At 40.9% G+C, this 22,085-nt stretch overlaps 1 protein-coding gene across 3 annotated transcripts; it reads right to left on the minus strand.

Annotated features, from left to right (window-relative positions):
* Positions 1-279: 279 nt before the first annotated feature.
* On the minus strand, positions 280-19,057 carry slco1c1 (solute carrier organic anion transporter family, member 1C1). Of its 3 annotated transcripts, XM_071495267.1 has the most exons (15): positions 18,685-19,057; positions 15,342-15,512; positions 10,859-11,000; positions 10,056-10,188; positions 9,702-9,823; positions 9,396-9,542; positions 8,823-8,921; positions 7,996-8,244; positions 7,336-7,500; positions 6,510-6,705; positions 6,160-6,325; positions 5,735-5,919; positions 5,376-5,440; positions 1,305-1,422; positions 280-801 (listed from the first exon to the last, which is right to left on the minus strand). In XM_071495267.1, the coding sequence occupies exons 2-15, from the start codon at positions 15,435-15,437 to the stop codon at positions 576-578; spliced, it is 2,109 nt and encodes a 702-aa protein (XP_071351368.1). In that variant the 5' UTR covers positions 15,438-15,512; positions 18,685-19,057; the 3' UTR covers positions 280-575. The 3 variants fall into 3 exon arrangements, with proteins under 3 accessions (XP_071351368.1, XP_071351376.1, XP_071351386.1); XM_071495275.1 differs by lacking the exons at positions 15,342-15,512; positions 18,685-19,057 and having other exon boundaries at positions 9,702-9,846; positions 10,863-11,000; XM_071495285.1 differs by lacking the exons at positions 15,342-15,512; positions 18,685-19,057 and having other exon boundaries at positions 9,702-9,846; positions 10,859-10,993.
* Between the last annotated feature and the right edge of the window lie 3,028 nt (positions 19,058-22,085).

Here is a 22,085-nt window from a genome sequence, read left to right on the forward strand (position 1 = left end):
ACATCTGGGCAGAAGGTGAGTTTCCCCTCTGTATGCCAACAGGATAATCTTTCAGTGGGCAGCTGTTCCTTCGTAGCTTTGATTATTGAAACACTAACTATGCCTCAGTGGAACTATATTCACGGTTCTTCCAGCAAGTGTGCCACACAAACAGTCCACAGACATGTTACATTTATGTATCTCTTCTGAAGTGAAATCACAGCCATTAAAACATGAAATCTGAGATGACGCAGTTCCACCATCTTATTCACACAGTTAAATATATGCTGAAGATGAAAAAAGATTTTTATCAAGTTTAATCATAAAAACAAAGACCAACATAGAAAATACATCACAATTACATTTTCTCTACGAAAGTCTTCAATTCATGAAAAATACAAACACAAATTTATACATTCCTGAAATAGCATGTTTTGTTTATAAAATGACTCTTTTGTCAAGAGATTTTAGGTCCTCACAAAACCTGTACAAATATATACTCTGTGTGCTATGAAAAGTGTCCACAGTGTGTGTTCCTCTATACATCTGAGGTGCTCCATGGAGCTGAGTCAGAAGAGAAGAGGTTGTGCTGAGGCTCACAAGCCAGTTTCTCTGTCAGGACCGCAGTCCACAGCCAGTGTGAACTGCTCACAGTGTAGGGAGTCGCTCTCCTCTTTCCTTAGTGACTCCAGCTCTGTGCTCCCGTTGGTCAGGGCGTTTTTCTCCTCCTTTTTAATATGTCGTTTGAGTAGAGCAAAGCCCAAAATGCAAAAGAAGAAGGAGACTGTCCTCAAGCCCAGTGTCAGGCCCAGGTACACTATCCTGCAAAGAAAACATGAAGTAATGCTGTTACGGTGCATACAAATTGTGGGACAGTTTTTCGGGGCATATCGCAGTCAAGCTACAAATCGCTGAGAGCAAGTGACAGTTCAAGTCTCCAATTTTCATAAGAGCGATAAGTCCAAGCTGTTTAAATAGTGTTTTTCTTCAGAGCATTTCAAACTTTTATTTGAAAAAAAGGAGGTTCTTGTGACAAATAGGTGAACATACAGTAATTTGTCAAACCCTTAACTGCTAGTCCTACACCCTTTGCTCCAACGTACATAACTGCTGGGCTCTGTACATATCAGCTAAATGGTGTTTTGGAAGGTTTAGGTGCATCTTAAAAAGGCTGCAGCCTCTGAATTATGCTGGAGCTAACAGGGCCAGGGATCTCAGAATAGCAAAGGTGTCTCTCCATTATCCAGTCACTGAATAATATTGTTAATGAGCATTCCAGCTTCACAGTGCAGCTTTTTATTTTTTCTGTCAACTCAAGTAGTTACCTGTAAGCTGAGGTGTTATATATTCTGCACGCTCCTCTTCCTCCACACATCTTGTATCCCCATTTGAGGCAGGTTGTATCGATGATGGCTCCAAAGTATATAGGTGCAGGTATTCCAGCTGTTGTACCATTTAAGATAACGTGTTATTTCAAATAAACAGCAAATACAGGGTTACATTTTCATAAATATTTGATAATGAGTTTCAAGTAATAATTCTTTTTTCCATACACACTTCCAGCCAAAAGTTTTACAACACTTCCATTTCTCCAATTGTTACTGAAATTTACAATTAAAGATTAAAAAAAGGAAATCTTAAATCTTAAATTTAATCTGAGTTTGTGACTCATCCAACAGCCGAACACACTCTAGGGGCTCTTTCTACAATGAAAATCAAATATGGAAAGTTTGGAGAATTTATTGCAGAAGTTCTCACAAATGTGTTGCACATGAGAGAAGAGCTCATTAATATCAGAGAAACAACTCCAGTGGATTTTTTTCCTACTTTTCTCGACTCATCTGTGGGATTATTGGACATTTTGGTCAGAGGTGCTCTGACCGTTGCTCTCGCAGTGAAACGCCGGAGGAGAGGAAAACGTGCCGGTGCGCTTGCGCGTCTCCGCCGGCGCGCACTCCGCACACCTCTCCCAGGTATCTTTCTCTCCAACGTGCGTTCACTGCCCAACAAACTGGATGAACTTCAGCTACTGGTGCAGAAGAACAGAGACTTTTCCTCATCTGCCGTCCTGTGCTTCACGGAGACGTGGCTGTGTGGATCGATTCCGAACTCTGCGCTGGAGCTGGCCGGCTTCCAGCTCTTCAGAGCGGATCGCGACACAGAGCTGTCCGGCAAAACCAAAGGTGGAGGAATCTGCTTTTATGCAAACAGTGGCTGGTGCAAAGACGTGACAGTGATCCTGCAGCACTGTTCTCCTGACCTGGAGACTTTCATCATAAACTGCAGGCCCTTCTACTCCCCCCGTGAGTTCACCTCAATCATCCTGGTCGGTGTTTACATCCCACCACAGGCCAACGTGCAGGAGGCACAGCGGGCGCTCGCAGACCAGATACTGTGTGTGGAGCAGACCAACCCGGACTCCGTAGTTATTGTCCTTGGTGACTTTAACAAAGGGAACCTCAGTCATGAACTGCCCAAATATAGACAGTTTGTTAATTGCCCGACCAGAGAGGGGAACACTCTGGACCACTGTTACACCACAATCAGTGGTGCTTATCACGCCGTCCCCCGGGCTGCACTGGGCCACTCTGACCATGTCATGGTCCACCTGATTCCCACATACAGGCAGAAACTAAAACTGTGTAAACCTGTTGCGAGGACATCGAAGCAGTGGAGCAGTGAAGCCATAGAGGATCTGCGGGCATGTTTGGATTGCACTGACTGGGAGGTGTTCAGGACTGCTTCCAACAGTCTGGATGAGTTCACAGAGGCTGTGACGTCATACATCAGCTTCTGTGAGGACTGCTGTATCCCATCACGCACCAGGGTGAGTTATAACAATGACAAACCCTGGTTCACAGCTAAGCTCAGTCAGCTCAGGAGGCAAAAGGAGGAAGCTTTCAGGAGTGGGGACAGGGACAAGTTTAAAGAGTCCAAGTACAGGTTTAGCAAAGCGGTGAGAGAAGCTAAACGACTGTACTCTGAGAAACTTCAGCTCCAGTTCTCAGCCAATGACTCTGCTTCTGTCTGGAAAGGGCTCAGACAGATCACTAACTACAAACCTAAACCCCCCCACTCCATTAATGACTTCCGTCTGGCCAACGATCTGAATGAGTTCTACTGCCGCTTTGAAAGACAGTGGGACAAGCCTGACACTAACCTCCACATCAGAGCCACATCAGAACCCTCCTCCTCCCCTACCAAAGGAACGTCTCTCTCTATCCTGGAGAGAGATGTCAACAGGCTTTTTAAGAAGCAGAACCCCCGCAAAGCAGCCGGTCCTGACTCTGTCTCTCCATCATCCCTGAAGCACTGTGCTGATCAGCTGTCTCCAGTGTTCACAGACATCTTCAACACCTCACTGGAGATCTGCCACGTGCCAGCCTGCTTCAAATCCTCCACCATCATCCCTGTCCCCAAAAAACCAAGGCCCACAGGACTAAATGACTATAGACCCATTGCCCTGACCTCTGTGGTCATGAAATCATTTGAGCGTCTTGTCCTGTCCCATCTCAAATCCATCACTGACCCACTCCTGGACCCCCTGCAGTTCGCCTACAGAGCCAACAGGTCTGTAGACGACGCCGTCAACATGGCTCTCCACTTCATCCTCCAGCACCTGGACTCCTCAGGGACCTATGCCAGGATCCTGTTTGTGGACTTTAGCTCTGCCTTCAACACCATCATCCCGGCTCTGCTGCAGGACAAGCTCTCCCAGCTGAGCGTGCCTGACTCCACCTGCAGGTGGATCACCGACTTCCTGTCTGACAGGAGGCAGCACGTGAAGCTAGGAAAGCACGTGTCTGACTCCCAGACCATCAGCACTGGATCCCCGCAAGGCTGCGTTCTTTCTCCTCTGCTCTTCTCCCTGTACACTAACACCTGCACCTCCAGCCATCAGTCTGTCAAGCTCCTGAAGTTTGCAGACGACACCACTCTCATTGGACTCATCTCTGATGGCGATGAGTCTGCCTACAGGTGGGAGACTGACCGTCTGGTGACCTGGTGCAGGCAGAACAACCTAGAGCTTAACGCTCTGAAGACAGTGGAAATGATAGTGGACTTCAGGAAGAGCCCAGCCCCACCCACCCCCATCTCCCTGTGTGACTCCCCCGTGGCTACCGTGGAGCATTTTCGCTTCTTGGGAACCACCATCACACAGGATCTCAAATGGGAGCTAAACATCAGCTCCCTCATCAAAAAAGCTCAGCAGAGGATGTATTTCCTGAGGCAATTGAAGAAGTTCAACCTGCCAAGGACTATGATGGTGAACTTCTACACCTCCATCATTGAGTCCATCCTCACCTCCTCCATCACCATCTGGTACGCTGCTGCCACGGAGAGGGACAATAACAGACTGCAGCGTATCATCCACTCTGCTGAGAAGGTGATTGGCTGCAATCTTCCGTCCCTCCAGGACCTGTACGCCTCAAGGACTCTGAGGCGTGCAGGGAAGATTGTAGCTGACTCCTCCCACCCTGGACACAAACTCTTTGAGACACTCCCCTCTGGCAGGAGGCTGCGGTCCTTCAGGACCAAAACCTCTCGCCACAAAAATAGCTTCTTCCCATCTGCTATTAGCCTCATCAACAAGGCTAGAGAGCCCCTCTGTTGCTGATCAATTGCACCAATCACCAGAAAAAATTCCTTGTATGTGAAAGCATACTTGGCAATAAAACTGATTCTGATTCTGATTCTGATTCTGATTCTGATGTAGTTTGCTTTACTTTCAGTCTGGTGCCTCTGCTGCTCTTCTCCATGTGAAGCCACCGTCTGGTTCTTTTCTTCTAATGTATTTGCTCATTAACTTGCTGTAGGATGAATCCCACACCAACCAGTCTGTCTTCCATTGTTCTCATCATTCTGATAGAAATATACTGTACTACTTCCTGGAGTAAAGTATTGTCCTAATAATGCAACCAAGGGTGTAGTAACAGTTTGTTCCGACACTGCCTTTTTACAGACAGAGGGTTTGTGGCTCATCAACAAAAGTTCTGGCACCTGTAGGAGTTGTTTGCATCAATTTTCAAAACTTAATTTACTTCCATTGCTGTGACAAAGCTGTAAATTAACCAATTTCTTCATCCCTGAAATCCCTTCTATGAAAATTACATTTTGCAGTTTTTGGTGACCTAAACGTTTTTTAATACCTTGGGCTGTTTACTACTCACCTTTTGTACCATTTATAATTTTTCACTGGACTTGAATTGCTTCACAATAAATACTGGAAGAATGGGACGTTCTAAACCATTTGACTGGTAGTGTATGCAAACATTATTCCATTAATTCTCCTCACTCCAACATACAGTATACCGAATAACATTTCTTAGGAGATATTAGCCTGCCATTCAAACTAAGTAGACAATAATGTGCAAAATACAAAAGATAGTTCTCACCGAGTGTGCGAGTGGCCAACGCGTGGATTCCAAGTGCAAGGGATTTCAGCTCAGGTTTAATGCACCTATAGAAACAAGACTGGGGAGTTAAAACCTTAAAATGCTATGACCATTATATTGATAAGATGCTTTAAGGTACAAAAGAAGAAGAAATTCTTTAATGCGAACTTCTCATTTCTGATAGCTTTACTCATTTATGACAATATCTCAATATACACTTTATCATACAGAAGTGACAACAGCAGGAAGTGTAATCTGTCCAAAATGACATGACTGACTGGGTCAAAAAACAGGCTGTGTGTGAAAATGTTCTAGTGATTCTTTTTTCGTAGGAGCCCACAAGGGGGTTGTCAACAGACCTGACGAGCAGCACAAAGCCAGGTGTTCCCCCAAGAGAAATAATGAATGAGCTGAGGACAGACAGAGCCAGGAAGTATGGAAAGATTTTGTCACAGCTGTCCCTGCGTGGACACTGGCCTAGAGTGACTGTCAGGTTGTCTGGTTGGGTGTCAGCCAGCGCCACACACCTGCAATTTTCAAAAACCTAACAAAGAAGACATGAGAAGAAATCCAATGATGTGATATCAGTGATGAGCTGCAGCCCAGCAGGCAACACTTTTTGCAGCAGCAAATACTACTGGGAATGAATGAACTTCAACCTATATATAACAAACAATGATATATAGGTTGAATGAACATCAACCTATATATCATTGTTTGTTAGCCAGTAGATCTACTAAGAAATATAGCTGTGTAATGATGAAGACAGCGGTGTGTGTCTTACTGTGTTCCTCCCAGAGCCAGAGGAGGAGGTGCATCCAGCCATGCATGGGGACACATAGGTGACGCCATTCTGTCCACACACTGGATCCCACTCTCTCCCTGAGCACAAGCAACCCGAGTTACAGTCGGAGAAGAGAGAGCGTTCCTGATAAGACAAGCCCTCCACTCTGCATGTGACAACATGAGGAAAATGCATATATTATTGACAGCTCATATAAAAAATAGATCAAATAAAAAACCACGGCCATTACCGTGCATGGAATATGAAAACAGGCACAGAAAGGCAGCACAATGCAAAAGAAACCCTAGGAAGTGTGTTAGCTGACATAAGTAAAGACAGACATCACATACCCAGTATATGAAACAGTGATGCCTGCCACCTTGGAGTTCTCACAGCCCATGGCTAAGAAAAACAGTGACAGGAAGTAGCCCAACAGAGAGGTCCCAAAGGCAAATTTAGCTGCTCCCATGATGCCCAGCTTGTACTTCTTCATGACAACCCCTCCAGAGAACATCCCAAGGGCCACAGCTGGGATGTTGATCATGCCTAGCCAAACCACAGAATACAACACTTCTTACAGCAAGGAACTTGTACAAGCACCATCAAGCACCATTATCGCTCCCCAAAAAGGATCAAAGTCAGAACACTCATTCACATCAAAGTAGTTTAATTCATATTTCATGTAAAGTGAACTGAAGTCATGTCTCGAAAGATGAAAATGACTTTTGATGGTTGAGAAGATATGGAATGCGTGTCTCATCATCCAACACCCTATTTACTCATTCACTTACGTAGATGAAATAGCTATGCTATTATGCTGTCTTCACTTCCATTATGTCAATCTAATAGCTGGTTTCATTAATCTGTCTGCTTTTCAAAATCAATGTCTAAATGTCATTTCAGAACGTCCAACAATTGCAGTAAACCTGGTTGTCATCTTGAAGCTGCAGCGTTTACTTAAGAGGGATGTGGGAGTTGGAGCATAAAAAATTCATCAAAAGCTAGCTCATGAAACACTTATGATGACCATCCAGCTCACATCACTTTGCATCGCTAAATACTTTTCTCTCAGCAAAGAAACACAGGTTTTGTACAAGCTTACAACTAAGATAAAATGATGGCATGAAAATCACGAAACAAGGTAAACAATATAAATTATCAAAATGGTCTGCTTACCCATGAGAAAATTGGCCTTTGATGCCGACTGGCCATAGTGTTGCTCAATGTATTTGGGTTTGTAGGTGACCATCCCGATGAGAGAGTTGAACTGAATGATGGTCACGCATAAGTAGATGATGTACACAGGATTTCCAAGAAGACTCTTCAACGTGGGCACAAATTCTGTGTGGGGAAGTTGAAATGAATGAATACCACTTCTTCAAACACATCTGAACGTTTTGGGGAAGTTTTATGCCTCTTTATAGACACTGGAGAGATGACAGGATGTGAGAGCAACAAAGGACAGTTCACGATCAGCATCTTAACACTTATCACTAACTTATTGATCACAGTTGCATTCATAACCAGAACCAGCATGTGATGTTCAGAGCTGGGCCCACAAAAGTGTTTATGTCAGAAAGTAACTGCAGTATAATAGGAGTGCCCGCAGACAATTTGTTCTTAGATCTGAAGGCGATTGAAATTCATAAGAGGAAATAAAGTTCTTAAAAACGTATAAATACTGTAGGTTTTTTGAGAAATGAATCACAAAAGAAAGTCAGTTTGAAAATGTTGTGATAGCAGTAAAAAGCAAATGTGTTACATCCTTGAAGAGTCTAATAACTGAATGTGATGCCAATACTCAATATGCATTGCAGGCATTAACGTTTTTCATACCCTTGGCCATCTGATGTAAATTGGCCGGCTCCTCTGGTCTGAACTTGTGCTCCATGTTTGGGGAATCTTTGATGAACCTGGTTTGCTCTGGAGTGCAGCTGGTATCGTGTTTATCCACAGGCATTGGCAGTGATTTGGGGAGGAACCAGAAAGGAACAGCAGACATGAGAGTGATGACACCCGCAATGAGGTAACCCAGCCACCATGCCCCCACCCAACGGGCATCACCAGGGGTAATAGTCAGAGTCTCTGCAAAGAGATGAAAACCCTTTCAGCACAGTATGTGGATTCGGTTTGTTTTATTTGCATCTCAGAGTTATTCACTATAATAGATGCATTTTCTTCTCAGTTATATTCATTTCTAAGGCAAACCAAGGCAATTTACAGTATATTATTTAAAGTACAGTTTATATGCAGTCAATTTCCAAGTACTTTACATACACTTAACCTTAGAGCTATGGTTAATGTCCAAAGGCAACATTTTATAACATGAAGAGATGTCTCCTGACTTGCATTGTTCGACAGAAAGGTTTACAACAGCTTCAACTTGTTGGCTTTCCAGTCAGATTATACTGTGTCACAGGATTCACTCTGTCCTGATTCAACGCCTCTTGGCAGATGTGATGTGTCTTGTGCAGCTTTAACACTGTCATGTACAACAAGCAGTTTCCAAATCCAGCTCTCCACAGTTGGAGTGTTGGTGCATTTTGTTATTGTGAGCAAATGGTAAACAACAATAAAACCCTACCAAGCTCAATATAGTTTTTTATGTCAGTCATTGGTTTATTAATTAGTTTATTAGATGAAATTTGCCTGAGCTTACTCACCCATGTCCACATAGCCAATATCAACATAGATTTTGGCACAAAGTGACCCCAGCAGATACCCGAAGACAGGACCAATGATTGATATTGTTTGGACACAACCTGTAATACACAACACAGAAAAAGGCACTTATTTAGCCACAAACACCAACTAATACCTGTTGTGTTTTTGCACTGTTCTGAAACAATTTATTTTACTTTATTTTACTTATTCTATTGTAAAACATCACATGATGTGGTACAGTCAATTTAAATTAAAAAAATATAAAAAATTCTTTGAGCAAAAGCATGAATGTGTTGAACATGTAAAACATGCAGGAGGTTAGATTCACTTAGTCCTAACAAACCTTCAGTGCATGTATCCTGCCAAAACATACTGCTCTCAAATTCTCTGACTCTGGTAATGACATTATGTGAATAATTATTTCCTAGTTGCCTGGATATAAGACATTTTCATTCTGATATACGACTGTAAAGAAAATCCAATTCCAAAATGAACAGCTTTGAAAATTAAGTGACCTTAATCTTGGTACCTACAGTCCAAATGTAACATACACAGTGAATAAGGTGCATTACCAATATAGAGGGCTGCGTTCTCGGACTGTGCGTAATCATCGATGTAGGAGATTCCCAAAGGCTGTACTGGAGTCTCCCCAATCCCACGCAGGACATTTCCCAGAAACACGTAGATCCACATCGAAACACTGGACTCTCGCTCACAGCCTACAGTTCAACATGAAATGGGAAAAATGAGCTGAGGATTTATAATTTAATGTCTCAGAAACTGACAAAACTTCCACTTTGAATTGTTTCAAATATGTCATGATGAATCCATACAATTCTCTTGACTAAGCACGGTAAAGGTTCTACTGCCTATCTTACCTCTAGACGGCAGTATAGAGGGTCTGTCACCTGCCCTGATGGACTCAGGTGAGCTTGCTGGACACGGAGAGAGGTTATTGGTTGAATTCACTGAAGATCTAACTGATGTTTCGATCTTATAGCTGCGTACAAAATACCAATGTGACTGTTAAACAAGGGAAGGGAGAAAGCATCAGGTATCGTTAGATACTCACAATGTGAAGCACAAATACATACATCAGAGACTACATTTTCAATACCAAGAAATACTGTCACTACATTGTGTTTACAGTGCTTGAAGCGTTAAACCAAACATACACATGGATGGAATTTCTGAAGTGCAACGCATGCATACAGACATGACCCTTTGCCTACCGGCCAATGATGAAATGCGGCATGGCGATCAGGAAGGTCCCAAAAGACATCAAGATACATCCGACTGCTATGATCTTGGGTCGGTGGAGTTTGGCACCAAAATAGCTCACAAAGGCAATCACCAACAAATTCCCTACCGGTTTGAGATGATCAGAAGAGGAGATGGAAATGAGTCAAAGGCATTAAATATGAGACCTACTTTGAAGTGGTAATCGGTCCACAGCTTTTCCATGACATGCATTTGACACTGGTGTGATTATCTGTCTTTCAATGCAAAATCTTTGAGGAATGATGTGTCTGTCTGTGTCTGTGTTTGGTCATTTTGAAAAGTTACGTTATCTACATCTATCATTTCTGTTGTATACACAGTATGTGTCTGCATGTCACACACAGTAACCTGACCACTGCAAGCTGGGTGTTCACAAGATATAAGGGACAGATGTGCCTCAGCCAACCAGACAACTGTATAGGTTTGGATCAAAGTCAGTGTGAATAATCATATTTGTTTGCAAACATGCAATGTAACATATTTTTCATTCACTAATCCCGGTCTGTTGTGCAACTACACAAGAGCCTTCTATTGAAGCCTACATACTGTAGCTTCAAAGGATTTTTCGCTCATTAAGAGTCAATTAGGTATGCGACCAGTGACTATTCAGACCTCAAAGGGGATGCATATACGCAATGGTGTAAAACCAGCTGAGGACATATTCTTGGCTTACTTGCATTAGCATCTAAATGCTTCAAAACGTGCATGAATAGCCTGAGTAAATAGAGCGACACGCGGACAAAAACAGACTCACCTACTTCAAAGCTCCCATCTATGATGCCGATCAGATAACTGGAGATGTCAAATCGCCTTTCTAGTTGTGTTATTGTGCTCTTCATGTAGCTGCCAGATAGAGCCTTGGCAAAGTAGGCAAAGGACAAGGCTGCAAGGAACATCTGCAGAGATAGCGAAAGAAGCCAGAAGGCTGTGTAAGACAAAAAGGTCCTGCAGTGCCTCTTCTCTCCATTTTATTTTCAAGAGAATATATTAACCTCTATTATTATTACATGTTACATGTTGCATGAATGCTCTCTATAATGCATCGTTGTAAACATACTTGTACGAGTAGTGGTAATGGTAGTGGTTCAAACACCTCACAATTTTTCTTAATTTCTATAACACAGTCAACTACATTTCAGTAAGCTCGACAGCCACAGAGGAAAGGAAACATTGAAAGTCAGAAAATAAGATTTCATTAACATTTTTAGCAAATGAAACACAAGTGCATAAAAAGTAGCTGGGCACTAGCTTGTGACTTAGTATATGTGTGTATGTATGACATGAATTTGCAGTGCAGATACACCTTTGTAAAAGAAAAGCTGGCACTGTGCTGTTTAAGCTTGGGGCCAGAGGGTGTACTGAGCTCCCTCCTCCTTTTGCTCAGCCACCTGCGGACACTGACAGTCACTAACAAAGGGAGGATTAGAGAAGCCAGTCCCACCAGGACATAGACACATCCAATGTGCTATGAGCTGACAGACCAACCGACATGCAGCATAATTGGAAACAGGTGAGAGGTAACCATAATCTGCACTCTTAGGAATGAAAATAGCCCAAGATCGGAAGACATGCACGCGCCATCGACCAACACACACATGCATGGTGTTCTTCAGTCAACAGAAATTATTCTGTCATTTGAAAGCAAGTACATCTGGTTTCATTATTATTATCAATAATATATTTTAAAGATACATCTCTGCTACTGCTCTGAAATTGCAAAATTGTTGAGAATTGGGATTCAAAAAAATTTTAAAAACAAAACATAAACAGTGAGCCCATAATATATTAATGACTGCACTGACTTACTTAACTTCACTTAATCGTTTTACAGTATATGGTACCTAAGGCTGTGCAATGCGCCTAATAAACAGTGAACACAATTGCTTTTCTGGTCCAGAGAGCCAGAGGATTAGAGGACCTGAGAGCTCTGTCTGTAATGCAGCTATGAAGTCTGTTTTGAACATACTCGAGTGAAAATTCATGAATAGATTGGGTTAATAAATAAAAGGATTATTCGTAAATCGAAAATGAATTCTTATCTTTGCAGATGTGATAATGTTAAGGCAACACTCTCTGAAGGCCAAACATTGAGAAAATGTAAAAGTTGGTTGCAATTAAAGATTGTCTTCATTGTCACAATAATTGTTTGGTCTATAAAATGTTATAAAATTGTGCCCAATTCCCATCAGTAGTTTTCTAGAGCCAATGCTGACATATTCATTTTCATTTGTGGAAACAGTGGAAAACACTAGGATATTCAACTTAATATCATAAAGCACTTAGACACTCCTAAATATTCACCTTTGAGGAACATTTTTGCTTGATAACTGAAAAGAGTTATCATTTATCAAAACTACCAACTCCTCAGGTCAGGACTCAGCAGTCCACCTACAGCTGAAGGACAATCGACACTCAATGGAAGACAGAAATGGACACATTTTGACCAGAGAAGACTGAGGAATAAAAGGGGCCCTCTGTGTCAAACTGGAATGACTGTCACTAAACAGAGGAGGTGGTTTATGAGGTGGTTGCATTGATCAGCCACTTACAATGCAGTATTGAGATCCCTCCCCAGGCAGCTTATGATTCATGTCGCCCCAACGACTCACATGAACCACGAGCAAGTCCAGATGGCTTCGTATAGCTCTTAGAAAGTCCGAAAGAAGTTACTTTAAAACATTATTTCAGTATTTGTACTATTACTATTACTTTTACTATTAGAATATTATTATTGCTGCAATCTACCCTGTTAGCGATATGTCAATTAGACATTCAGCACTCTCTGGTGAGGGCCTCTATAACATGCAAAATCAGATGCAATAACAGAGATACAGAACAATAGATAGAGTTTATACTCTATCTATTGTTAATAGAGTTTATAATGCTGAAAATTGATGTCATCTTTTCAGATTGTGCCTCCAAGTGTCAGCACAGATTAAATAGTACATGGCGAGGTATTGGGCCTTTTGGCATACCACATGTAATATTGGCACTCTAATACTGGTAGCCCAAGGAAACAGAGAAATCCTGATCTGAAGTAGGTCCTGAGCAACATGAGTAAACCTGACAACTTGAACCAGGCTTATTAGTCCTGGCTCAAAAACCTTCCAGAGAATTTTGCAGTAGTGCTACCACGCACACTTTTTTTTAACAGTTTGGCACTGCGTTCACTTTGAATGATGTGAACAGTAACCCCATTTGTCACTGACCTTTAAAAGTTCATTTAATCAGAATACAGCTGAGCAAGAAGCTTAAAAACAGAGAGGTCTCTGAGTTTCCATGAGTGTGTCATGATTTTCCTCAGTATTCATTTCATATTTATTGCTTATAGATTATGTAAATAATGAGCTACCAGGGTAGAGCCAAGCTGTCTGCACTGTGTGGTCAACCCGAAGGCAAGGACAGCTTACACCTCATGTGTATACAGCCAAGAAACCAGGTGAGAGATTTCATCAAACATGATAAACAATCATCTTTTCTGTCTCACTTCCTCTGCAGCTGTACTCTCCATTAACATGGAAACTGCTGAGTGAAAGATGAGAACAAAGATTCAGGCTGGAGTGGAGACAGGCTTTACTACAAGCTCTGTCAATCATGGCAAATAAATGAACAATTTGTGAGGAGCTAAGAGGGACAAGCGGAGCTATGGCAACCATCAGGGTGGTCCAGGCTTTGCTCTAATGTCAAGTGCATACTTAACATTCATACCACAGAATATAAGTGGATATAATGCCTCTGCACAATTTCCATATGACTGCATTAATAATGTTGATCCATTATCCATCGATTATCTATGCCTGTTTTACATTACTCTATGTTACACTGTGTTCATGTTTTTAAATTTGGTTTTCACCAAATTTGTACGAGATGTGAGGCAGGGTATAACTTTGATGAGTAGGTATTTATGAACCATGAACTCACAAAAAGCCCTTGTTAGTTTTATTTTAGTGTTGAAAATGTGATTTACATTTTACAACCCTTAATCAGAATAGTTATGAGGAACTAAAATACTAAACTTAAATTACAATCTATTACAATAAAGTCACTTTAATGAAGCAGTTGGAGTAGCCATCACCTTGAGAATTTGGCTAATATTTTGTGTCTTACATCCTGAAACATAAGTTTCTCACAATATTTGTATGTTAGGTAAAACACATTCACAGCATGCAGAATAATCCAATGTGGGCTAAACAAACATACAGCAGGAGCAGTAGCAGCAGCAGTAGACAAAAACCCTTTCTCTCTAGATAAACAAGTGAATGTTGTATCGAAAGCATCATACACCGAGAGGTTCACAGCAGGATTACCACACAAAGAGAAACACACACATGGACAAAGAGGCAGCATGACTCTGGAATTCCTAATTATTGTTGCTTGAGGCTGAAACATTTCACTAAGCAGCTTTTTTATTGTCGTCCAATGTTCTTCTTAATCCAGTGAAGTGGTACAGACCCTCTGCCCTGACCTGACCTGAAGCATAAACTTTGTCTAAAGAATTTTTCACAGCCACTTAATACCCAGTCCAAAGGGCACAGAGAGCTGCTGCACCTTGCATGGACATCAACAGGCCTGCGAGAACCACGCAGCACACTCAGCTCAAACTTTCAGTGTGTATTCAAACATTCATGAATTTACATCAATATACAACAGAAGACGCCTTAGGTGTTTATATTCAGCTAGTTGCTTTTTAAATGATCTGGCTGAAAAAAAATCATGCTACAGCAGAGGTGCCTACAGTCATATGTGGCTTTTTCATATTCTGTACATGTTGTACAGGAAACACACATATTACCCCAACACATGCACTCAGTTTATTATGCATCCCCTATGTGTATCCCCTATAGGCCAGTCTGACGATTTTGGAAATGATAGACATATGGGCCCTCTGTCCTTTCAGACTAAAACACTTCATATATGTTCAGACCATCTCTGGTATATGCTGACCCCACTGGCTTGTGTAACTTCTGTAGTTTTTTTCCCCTCTCTACCATTTCTGATTTCTGAATGGTTCCCAAGTTACATTACATTTTCTCAAATGTTGGTAATTTGTACCTTCTTTACACAAACCATGAAAAAAGGGTCATGACAACATGGTCACATTTTTCACCATAGCATTAGGAAAACCATTAACATTATGGCAAAAAAATTGATTAAACTGAACTTCAGATGAGCATCTCAGTTCACTGAGGTCAAAGGGCTTGTCAGCTGGGATCTAGTTTTTCCACAGACCACAATACCTTCAGATTGGGGTGGCAGGAGTTCTTCACTGCGGAGGAGATAGGGTTGTTGTCTAGAGTCCAGCTGCCTGTGGCTGTGTTGTCCATTTTCTTCATGGCAGCCTCCTACTGTGTTTTACCTGAGCTGTGGCTTCTCTGCAGATGATTTATTGCAGCTATCCTCCCTCACACCTGTTGGAAAGAATTTAGATTTAGAGATCAGCAGAGATCTACCAACTCTTCTGTTGCACAACAACAATCATTGTACTCCTATAAGACAGAAAGTCATTATAGGTCCATGTTTTAGGAATGACGTATTCCTTGGGCTAATATAAGATTAAACACATTAGATAGAAGGTCAGTATCATTTTTATCTCTGTGCAGTCAGAACAGATATGTCCAAGATATGTATAGCCCAGCTTAAAAAAATGAAAACAAGGATAAATGGCTATGCTCGCTCCATCCACACACATATGCACACTGCAGCTTGTGTATTTAACACACTGTGCAATGCAGTTATCTTTAGAAGTAGAGCTACTTATTGTACTGACAAACAGTTGGGACAGGTCTTGTCCTCATCATGAATTTGCTGGATTTGCACAATGTCAAACCTCTGAACAAAACCCTGTTGATTCTTGGCTGTGCTAGTAACTAGTATGATAGCTATTCATAATGTACATAAAGACAGTTCGACAGCTGCTGGAGGGGACATTTTACTCTTATGCTAAAAGGTACAGTTGCCCATTAGCAGTTTCCCCCTGCTATCAATCTTTGGGCTAAACTTGGCTAATCACTTGACCAATACAAACACGACATTGACAAGCAGCTTCTGTTCCTCTCAATGACCGACTATTCCTTTGAATTGACACTGACTTGTGCTAATGATTCAAATGAATTACTCATGCGCTGACACTATATCCATACTAATTAACTCCACTGAGAATTTCCGTATGTAAATGGTTGTGTTTTTTTTTTTTAGCTTCTATTAGCTTTGTTTACTGTTAGCATGAGAATCAAATTCCTTGAATTACTACAAGTTGTCATTTTCTCTGGACAAAAAGATTCCTGTCACTGTGGTAATGAGTGGGTAAAGACAATGAATGAATGAATGAATGACATCACAAATCTCACCTGATTCAAGCGGAGCCAACACAACTGACAGTTGTCAGTTTTAAAAATAGAATGAAAATATCATTTAATGGCCAAACAGAAGAGCAAAGCTTGCATTTCCTTAAACGTCAGTGATATGGTTGCACATTATGATTCCATAATGTGAGAAATGCACAGTGTTCTTACTGGAAGTCAAGCAGATGTCACGACCGTTTTTTTCTGGCTCTTGACTTGTTCACACCAAATTTAACATATAGGTCAGTTATGCCTGAATTAACAATTCACAGTACACTGAAGGACCTATTGGGAAATACAAACAAGCATAAAGCAGGCTTCACATCAGCAGTAAACACATCAGCTGCTTCATGCTGGAGCGGAAACTGATTACAACTGACCCTGTAGAATCCGAGTGAAAACAGGCCAGTGTGATCAGGGCAGCCAAGTGGACTGCAGTGAAAACATGATGGCAGTAAGAATGGATTTGGTAAACTTTTGTGTCTTAAAGCAAGGAGAGAGATAAAATCTCTTGTTTGAAGATTAGCATTTGTAGAAAACAAAACCAAGCCATTAAGTGCTCCTTAGCCTGAACCATTCTGCAAGAACAAGGACTACTGTGCACATGTGGTATAAAAAACTCATGATCATCTATCATCACCACCATCAACCTGAAGAAGTCACAAGGCCTTTCATTTTCACTATAGTCTGACTGAAAACAAAAGGGTGTTGTTTCATTTACCAAAAGACCACTGATATTTGTGTTAAGTGTGTTTAGCTCAGTGTTTAGACAGACATAGAGACAGAGAGAGCAGAGCGGTGCAAAGAGCAGAGCTGTGACACTGTTTAAGAGGCAGAGCTTATTCAGTGGCATGACAACTCCCTATGGATCCCTCCTCCTTGCACCAAACCAAAGAATGGCTTTGAACTATACAAGAAAAAAATGTAGCAGGAGCTGTCAACATAGAGGCTTTCATGCTCATGTAACATTAATAGACATTGAGCAGAACAGCATTTTGGCACAGCAGGACTGTAAACTACACTGATCTCCCTGTTTATGTACTGCCTGAGCTAGGCTGGCTTTTTCTTCTTAAATATGACCTCGCAATTAAGGCTGCACACAGAGCAGTGGAAGGAGCTATTCATCTCATCTAATCATCTTGTAGCAATAACAATCATGTTATTGTCGCCGGCTATCTTCTAAACTGCACCAAACATGTGAACACTGTGATGTATTTCACACACAACAGTGAAAATATATTTAAACTAATATATATTTCCAATATATTTGTTTTGAGGCTTGTGTCTGACAAACAAATGGGACTCAGTCGCTGTGTACAATTATTCTGTGTTCTCTCCACAGTCACTGTGGGATTTAGACTGCCCATAACAAGACTGCCCATTACAGCCCATATAGAATGGGGGGGGGGGTAAGTGAAGTACTTCACAAGTTCTTTTGTCACTCTTATCTGATAACAGGTCCCTTGTGCATCTCTGTGATTTTCTGTATAGCTATCAACCTAATTTACATCAATCTAAATGTAATGTCTGCCACTAACATGCAGCTACAGTCTCCTCTAAAACTTCCTGTTTCTTTACAACAAGATATACTCTTGAGCTCGGCCTTCATTTCTCTTTTGCTGGCAATCTGTTATACTCTATATATACATATTTATCTAGTTGCCTTTTATAATGATTCTATGTCCTGTCCTCTGGAAGAAGTGAGTGGCTTCCTGATCAAGATTCCTGACAGTAATCCACAAGTGCTTGCTAGCTGCAAAGCGAATGGTCTTGAAGCTCAAATTCACAGAGGCACATAAAAACAAGTCAGAATTTCCAAGGAGAACAGTCCCTTTGAAACCCACTGACTCTGATTCATTTCATACAAACTATGGTGCCTCATACACCAAAAAACTTGTGCTGAGTTCAAAGAAAATTCGGAGTAATATTCTCTGTCTAGGGATAAACTAGTAACAATCAGGTGACCTCGGTTGAATTATTGGTGATAGCACATAATATCAGAGATCAATTTTCTCTGGGCTCTGCAAAGCCCCGTCTGCTTCCGCGACGGCTCTGCGCACTGCACCGGTTAAGTGATGCAGAGTTGATGCTTCACTGACACTGGCATGTTTTTCTATCCCATAAATCTGCAGTTATCCGAACTCATATCGCAGCTACTTCACTAAAGTCTAGTCTTCGAGATAACCAAAAAGCTCCGTGTGATTTTTAACGACAGTAAAAAGAGCATCATGACACTTACCCAAACTCGGAGCTTCAAACCTTCCTCTTCACAATGACCACTTCTTCAAAATTCAAAAAAAAAAAAAAAAAAAAAAAAAAAGATGCAACAGAGAGAATATCCTGTTTTTTTCACTGGAAGGCTTCAGTCGAATAAAATGACCCTCACTCTCATCAAGTCACCACGCACTCACACAGAGGACGCCGCTCGGCAGCGGAGGACAGGGTGCTGGACTGGCGGAGACAGGGTGGGTGCGGAGCACCGTGTTCACTGTGAGCCACCCGTCATGCGCAAGAGAGAGCTGCCGGAGCTTTTCATTCAGCTCTAATAAACTGAAAGCGGTCAAGTGTTGTTGCAAACATCTGCAGTGTGTCCGTAGAACCACATCACGAAGCCACCGCTCACATTTCCGCAATAAATAAGTGCTCGATTAGACCCGGGGCATGTCATGGCATGAATTTGAAGATCATTTTGCTCAAACGTGCTTGGACAAACTGTTCCCCTGTGCCCCCCTCAGTGTCTGGTGTTTCAAGGATGCAAAAAAAAAAAAAAAAAATATGTCAAGCAAAACCGTTTCATGCACACGCACAGCGAGGACACATGAACACTGAGAAAATAGGATCGAAATGATTGAGAATTTTTACCCACGTCATGTTTGCGTCCGTACTATCAACTTTGTTACAATCTAATGGAGTGCACAGGGGGCTTTAAAGTATTCAGTCACTATGTGAAATTGAATTGATAAGCTTATTTAACGCTCCTGCATGTATTACAAGCAAGTCAGTTATTCTAAATAATGAAGATGATAATGCATCATATTTTAATGGACATGGAATAAACCAGTGGTCCTCAAATATAGTGCCAACATGTGTCTTAAAAGCACTAAGAGATTGAGATTGCCACAAAATGAAGTCCAACTTTATTTGCTTTATAACAAGTCATAAAACTCAGCTTGGTGGACAACAATGGACTTTGAAATGTGTCAGCCCCTCAAGTCCAAGACTGAACCTAATCTAACTGCATTCAGCTTCATTACAATTAATCACCAAGGCACCAAAAATAGGCTCACAAATAGTAAAGATTCAATTAACTTTCAAAATGGACCTGAAAACTAAATCACTGGTGATGTTGTGACCCAAGAATGTCATGGAGAGAAGCTGCATTACAGGACAAAAACTGAATTGAAGTTTAGATTGAGGGTTCTATTAAAAAGAGAGATGCATATGTGCATTTCCTAGACTAACTTCAAAGCAATTTTGTTAAAAGTAAGGCAGAATAAAAGAAAGTGAAACATTAAAAAAAAAACAAAAAAAAAAAAACAAAACACATAAACAAGAAGGAACCAATCCACCTTCAATGCCCCCGCCCCCTAATAAAAATGCATCATTAGATAAGGTCATCAATCCCCTGTTGAGCCCACTGACACATCAGGTGGTCAGATCTCATTTCTCAAGTTTCTCTGTTGCCATGGGGATATCTGGTCTACATACAGCAGGCCCACTTATTATGAACATGGCCACGCCTCTCTCGGTGGCTTCAGGGGTAGGTTAACATGACCTATTAAACACTCAAAGTGAGATGCAGAATTGGCTGAGGTGCTCCATATTAATGATCTGTCCCTGATATATTTTATTGTTTCTGGTAGAGATGACGTTTCTACGCTTTCCACAAGACAACTGCTTTACTAAAATGGTATGATGAACAAACATGTTATTAGTGTTTTTTTTGTCAATGTTTTAACATAAATGAGAATCTATTGTAGTGGACAGTAAAATTTGTGCAGGTCTACTTTCAAAATTGTAACCTTAGTCCAGGTGAAATTTTAATTGTTATATTGTTATTATGAGTTTGCAATTTCAATAAAATCTTCTATGACCATATATGCAATTCTAAATAACAAACATGGATAAAATCACCACACAATAATTGTGTTTTTGTCAAGTCCAGCAAATTATATGTCTAACAAATTGAGGCACTTCATCACATTGATATAAAAATCATTTTCATTTGTATGAAACAGTCCTATACTCTGATGTTCAACATTGCTTACAATGGTTTAATACACCCTGAGACATTAAAGTGATAGCTACCACAGAACCAAAGATATGGCAAAATCTCTGGAGGTTGACAATAATCTCATAGTGTGTATATTATCATATTGCCCAGCCCTAATTGTGATACCACCACATCTGCCTTGTAAATGAGAATAAAAATCTCATTTAAACTTTACAGAGAATATACAGGTAAATACTGTTAGAGCAGACAGGTGTGGCTCATCAGCATCTGCAACTGTACCAAACAGTTAGTGACGTTTATTGTGTGATGCTCAAGGCTCAGGTGATGTGTGTGTGATCAACAGTCGCTTTAAATGATAAACGGTCACTGAATGAACAGTCTGAAAATGCAGCTGCTGGTTTTCACTAGCTGCTAGTTTTTCATTTCAACTATTCATCCCGGCAAGGTCACTTTATGTGTGCCAGTAGCTTTACAATAGCCTAAATAGCTGTCCACATATCAGCTAATGTTACAGGCTAACGTACAACACTGTTATTGTGTCCCTCACATGTAAGACAGAAGCTGGTAACCTTACGCAGCTTTATCTGAAAGGTAGTTTACAAGGTAAACCCTGCTGGCAAAGCGACAGAATTCACCTCTTTTTTAAAAAATGTCCTTTGCTGAACAATAAAAATGACTTTTTGGCTCATTTCCACTAATTTTACAAGTAGCGATTTGACCATTAAAATAAACAAAGATGGCAACCGTAAATAAAATAATAAGGTTCTTTTACAAGATTTTTAATTAAGCCTTTTTTTTTATTTTTTTTTTTATTTTTTTTACTTTTTTCCCTTATTACTTATGGTAAAGATCTAAATACCTCATCCACCACGGATGTACAAACATTATCATATTGAAATATAAAATAATTATAAACACAATAAGGTAAAACATGAATGTAAGAGTAAGGAAAATAATTACATCAAGGCAGAGAGTTCAACAATCTAACTAGTGTTAACCTACACTGGGATTGTTGCCATATACCATATATACCATATATAGTTTTGACCCTAGTCTTGTTTCCACCACAGCAGAACGATAATGGGTGCAGCTGACAGCTGTGGAGATAGACCTGGCCATGAGACTACTGCGCCAGTGACGGGACATAAATGTGAACTGTCCCTGCAATCTTACTTTCATCCAAACTACAACAAGAGTATGCCGGAGTAGCATCCAGTGGCTCAACAATTGCACAGTTAATAATCACCCTTGTCACACTGCTGTCTGTGTTGCTGCTTCTGTGTGTCGCTTGGCAACCACTCTGCTTAATGTTGCTGAAGAACTACATTGCTTGGTGAAAGACTAATTATTGGTTATAAATTATTGTTGATTTTTTGTTTCTGTGTGTTTATGTTATAAAAACCTTG

This window comes from Trachinotus anak, unplaced genomic scaffold (genome assembly GCF_046630095.1).
Source record: "Trachinotus anak isolate AG129_WGS33_773 ecotype Australia unplaced genomic scaffold, CSIRO_AGI_Tana_v1 ptg000002l, whole genome shotgun sequence".
In the NCBI taxonomy this organism is placed as follows: Eukaryota; Metazoa; Chordata; class Actinopteri; order Carangiformes; family Carangidae; genus Trachinotus; species Trachinotus anak.

Coding starts and splice junctions, on each gene's coding strand:
- slco1c1 (XM_071495267.1), bottom strand. CDS start 15,437: ATGAAGAAAATGGACAACACAGCCACAGGCAGCTGGACTCTAGACAAC. Junction 5,441..5,734: donor GGCTTTGTGCTGCTCGTCAG/GTCTGTTGACAA, acceptor TTGTTTCTATAG/GTGCATTAAACCTGAGCTGA. Junction 802..1,304: donor TATAACACCTCAGCTTACAG/GTAACTACTTGA, acceptor TTTTCTTTGCAG/GATAGTGTACCTGGGCCTGA.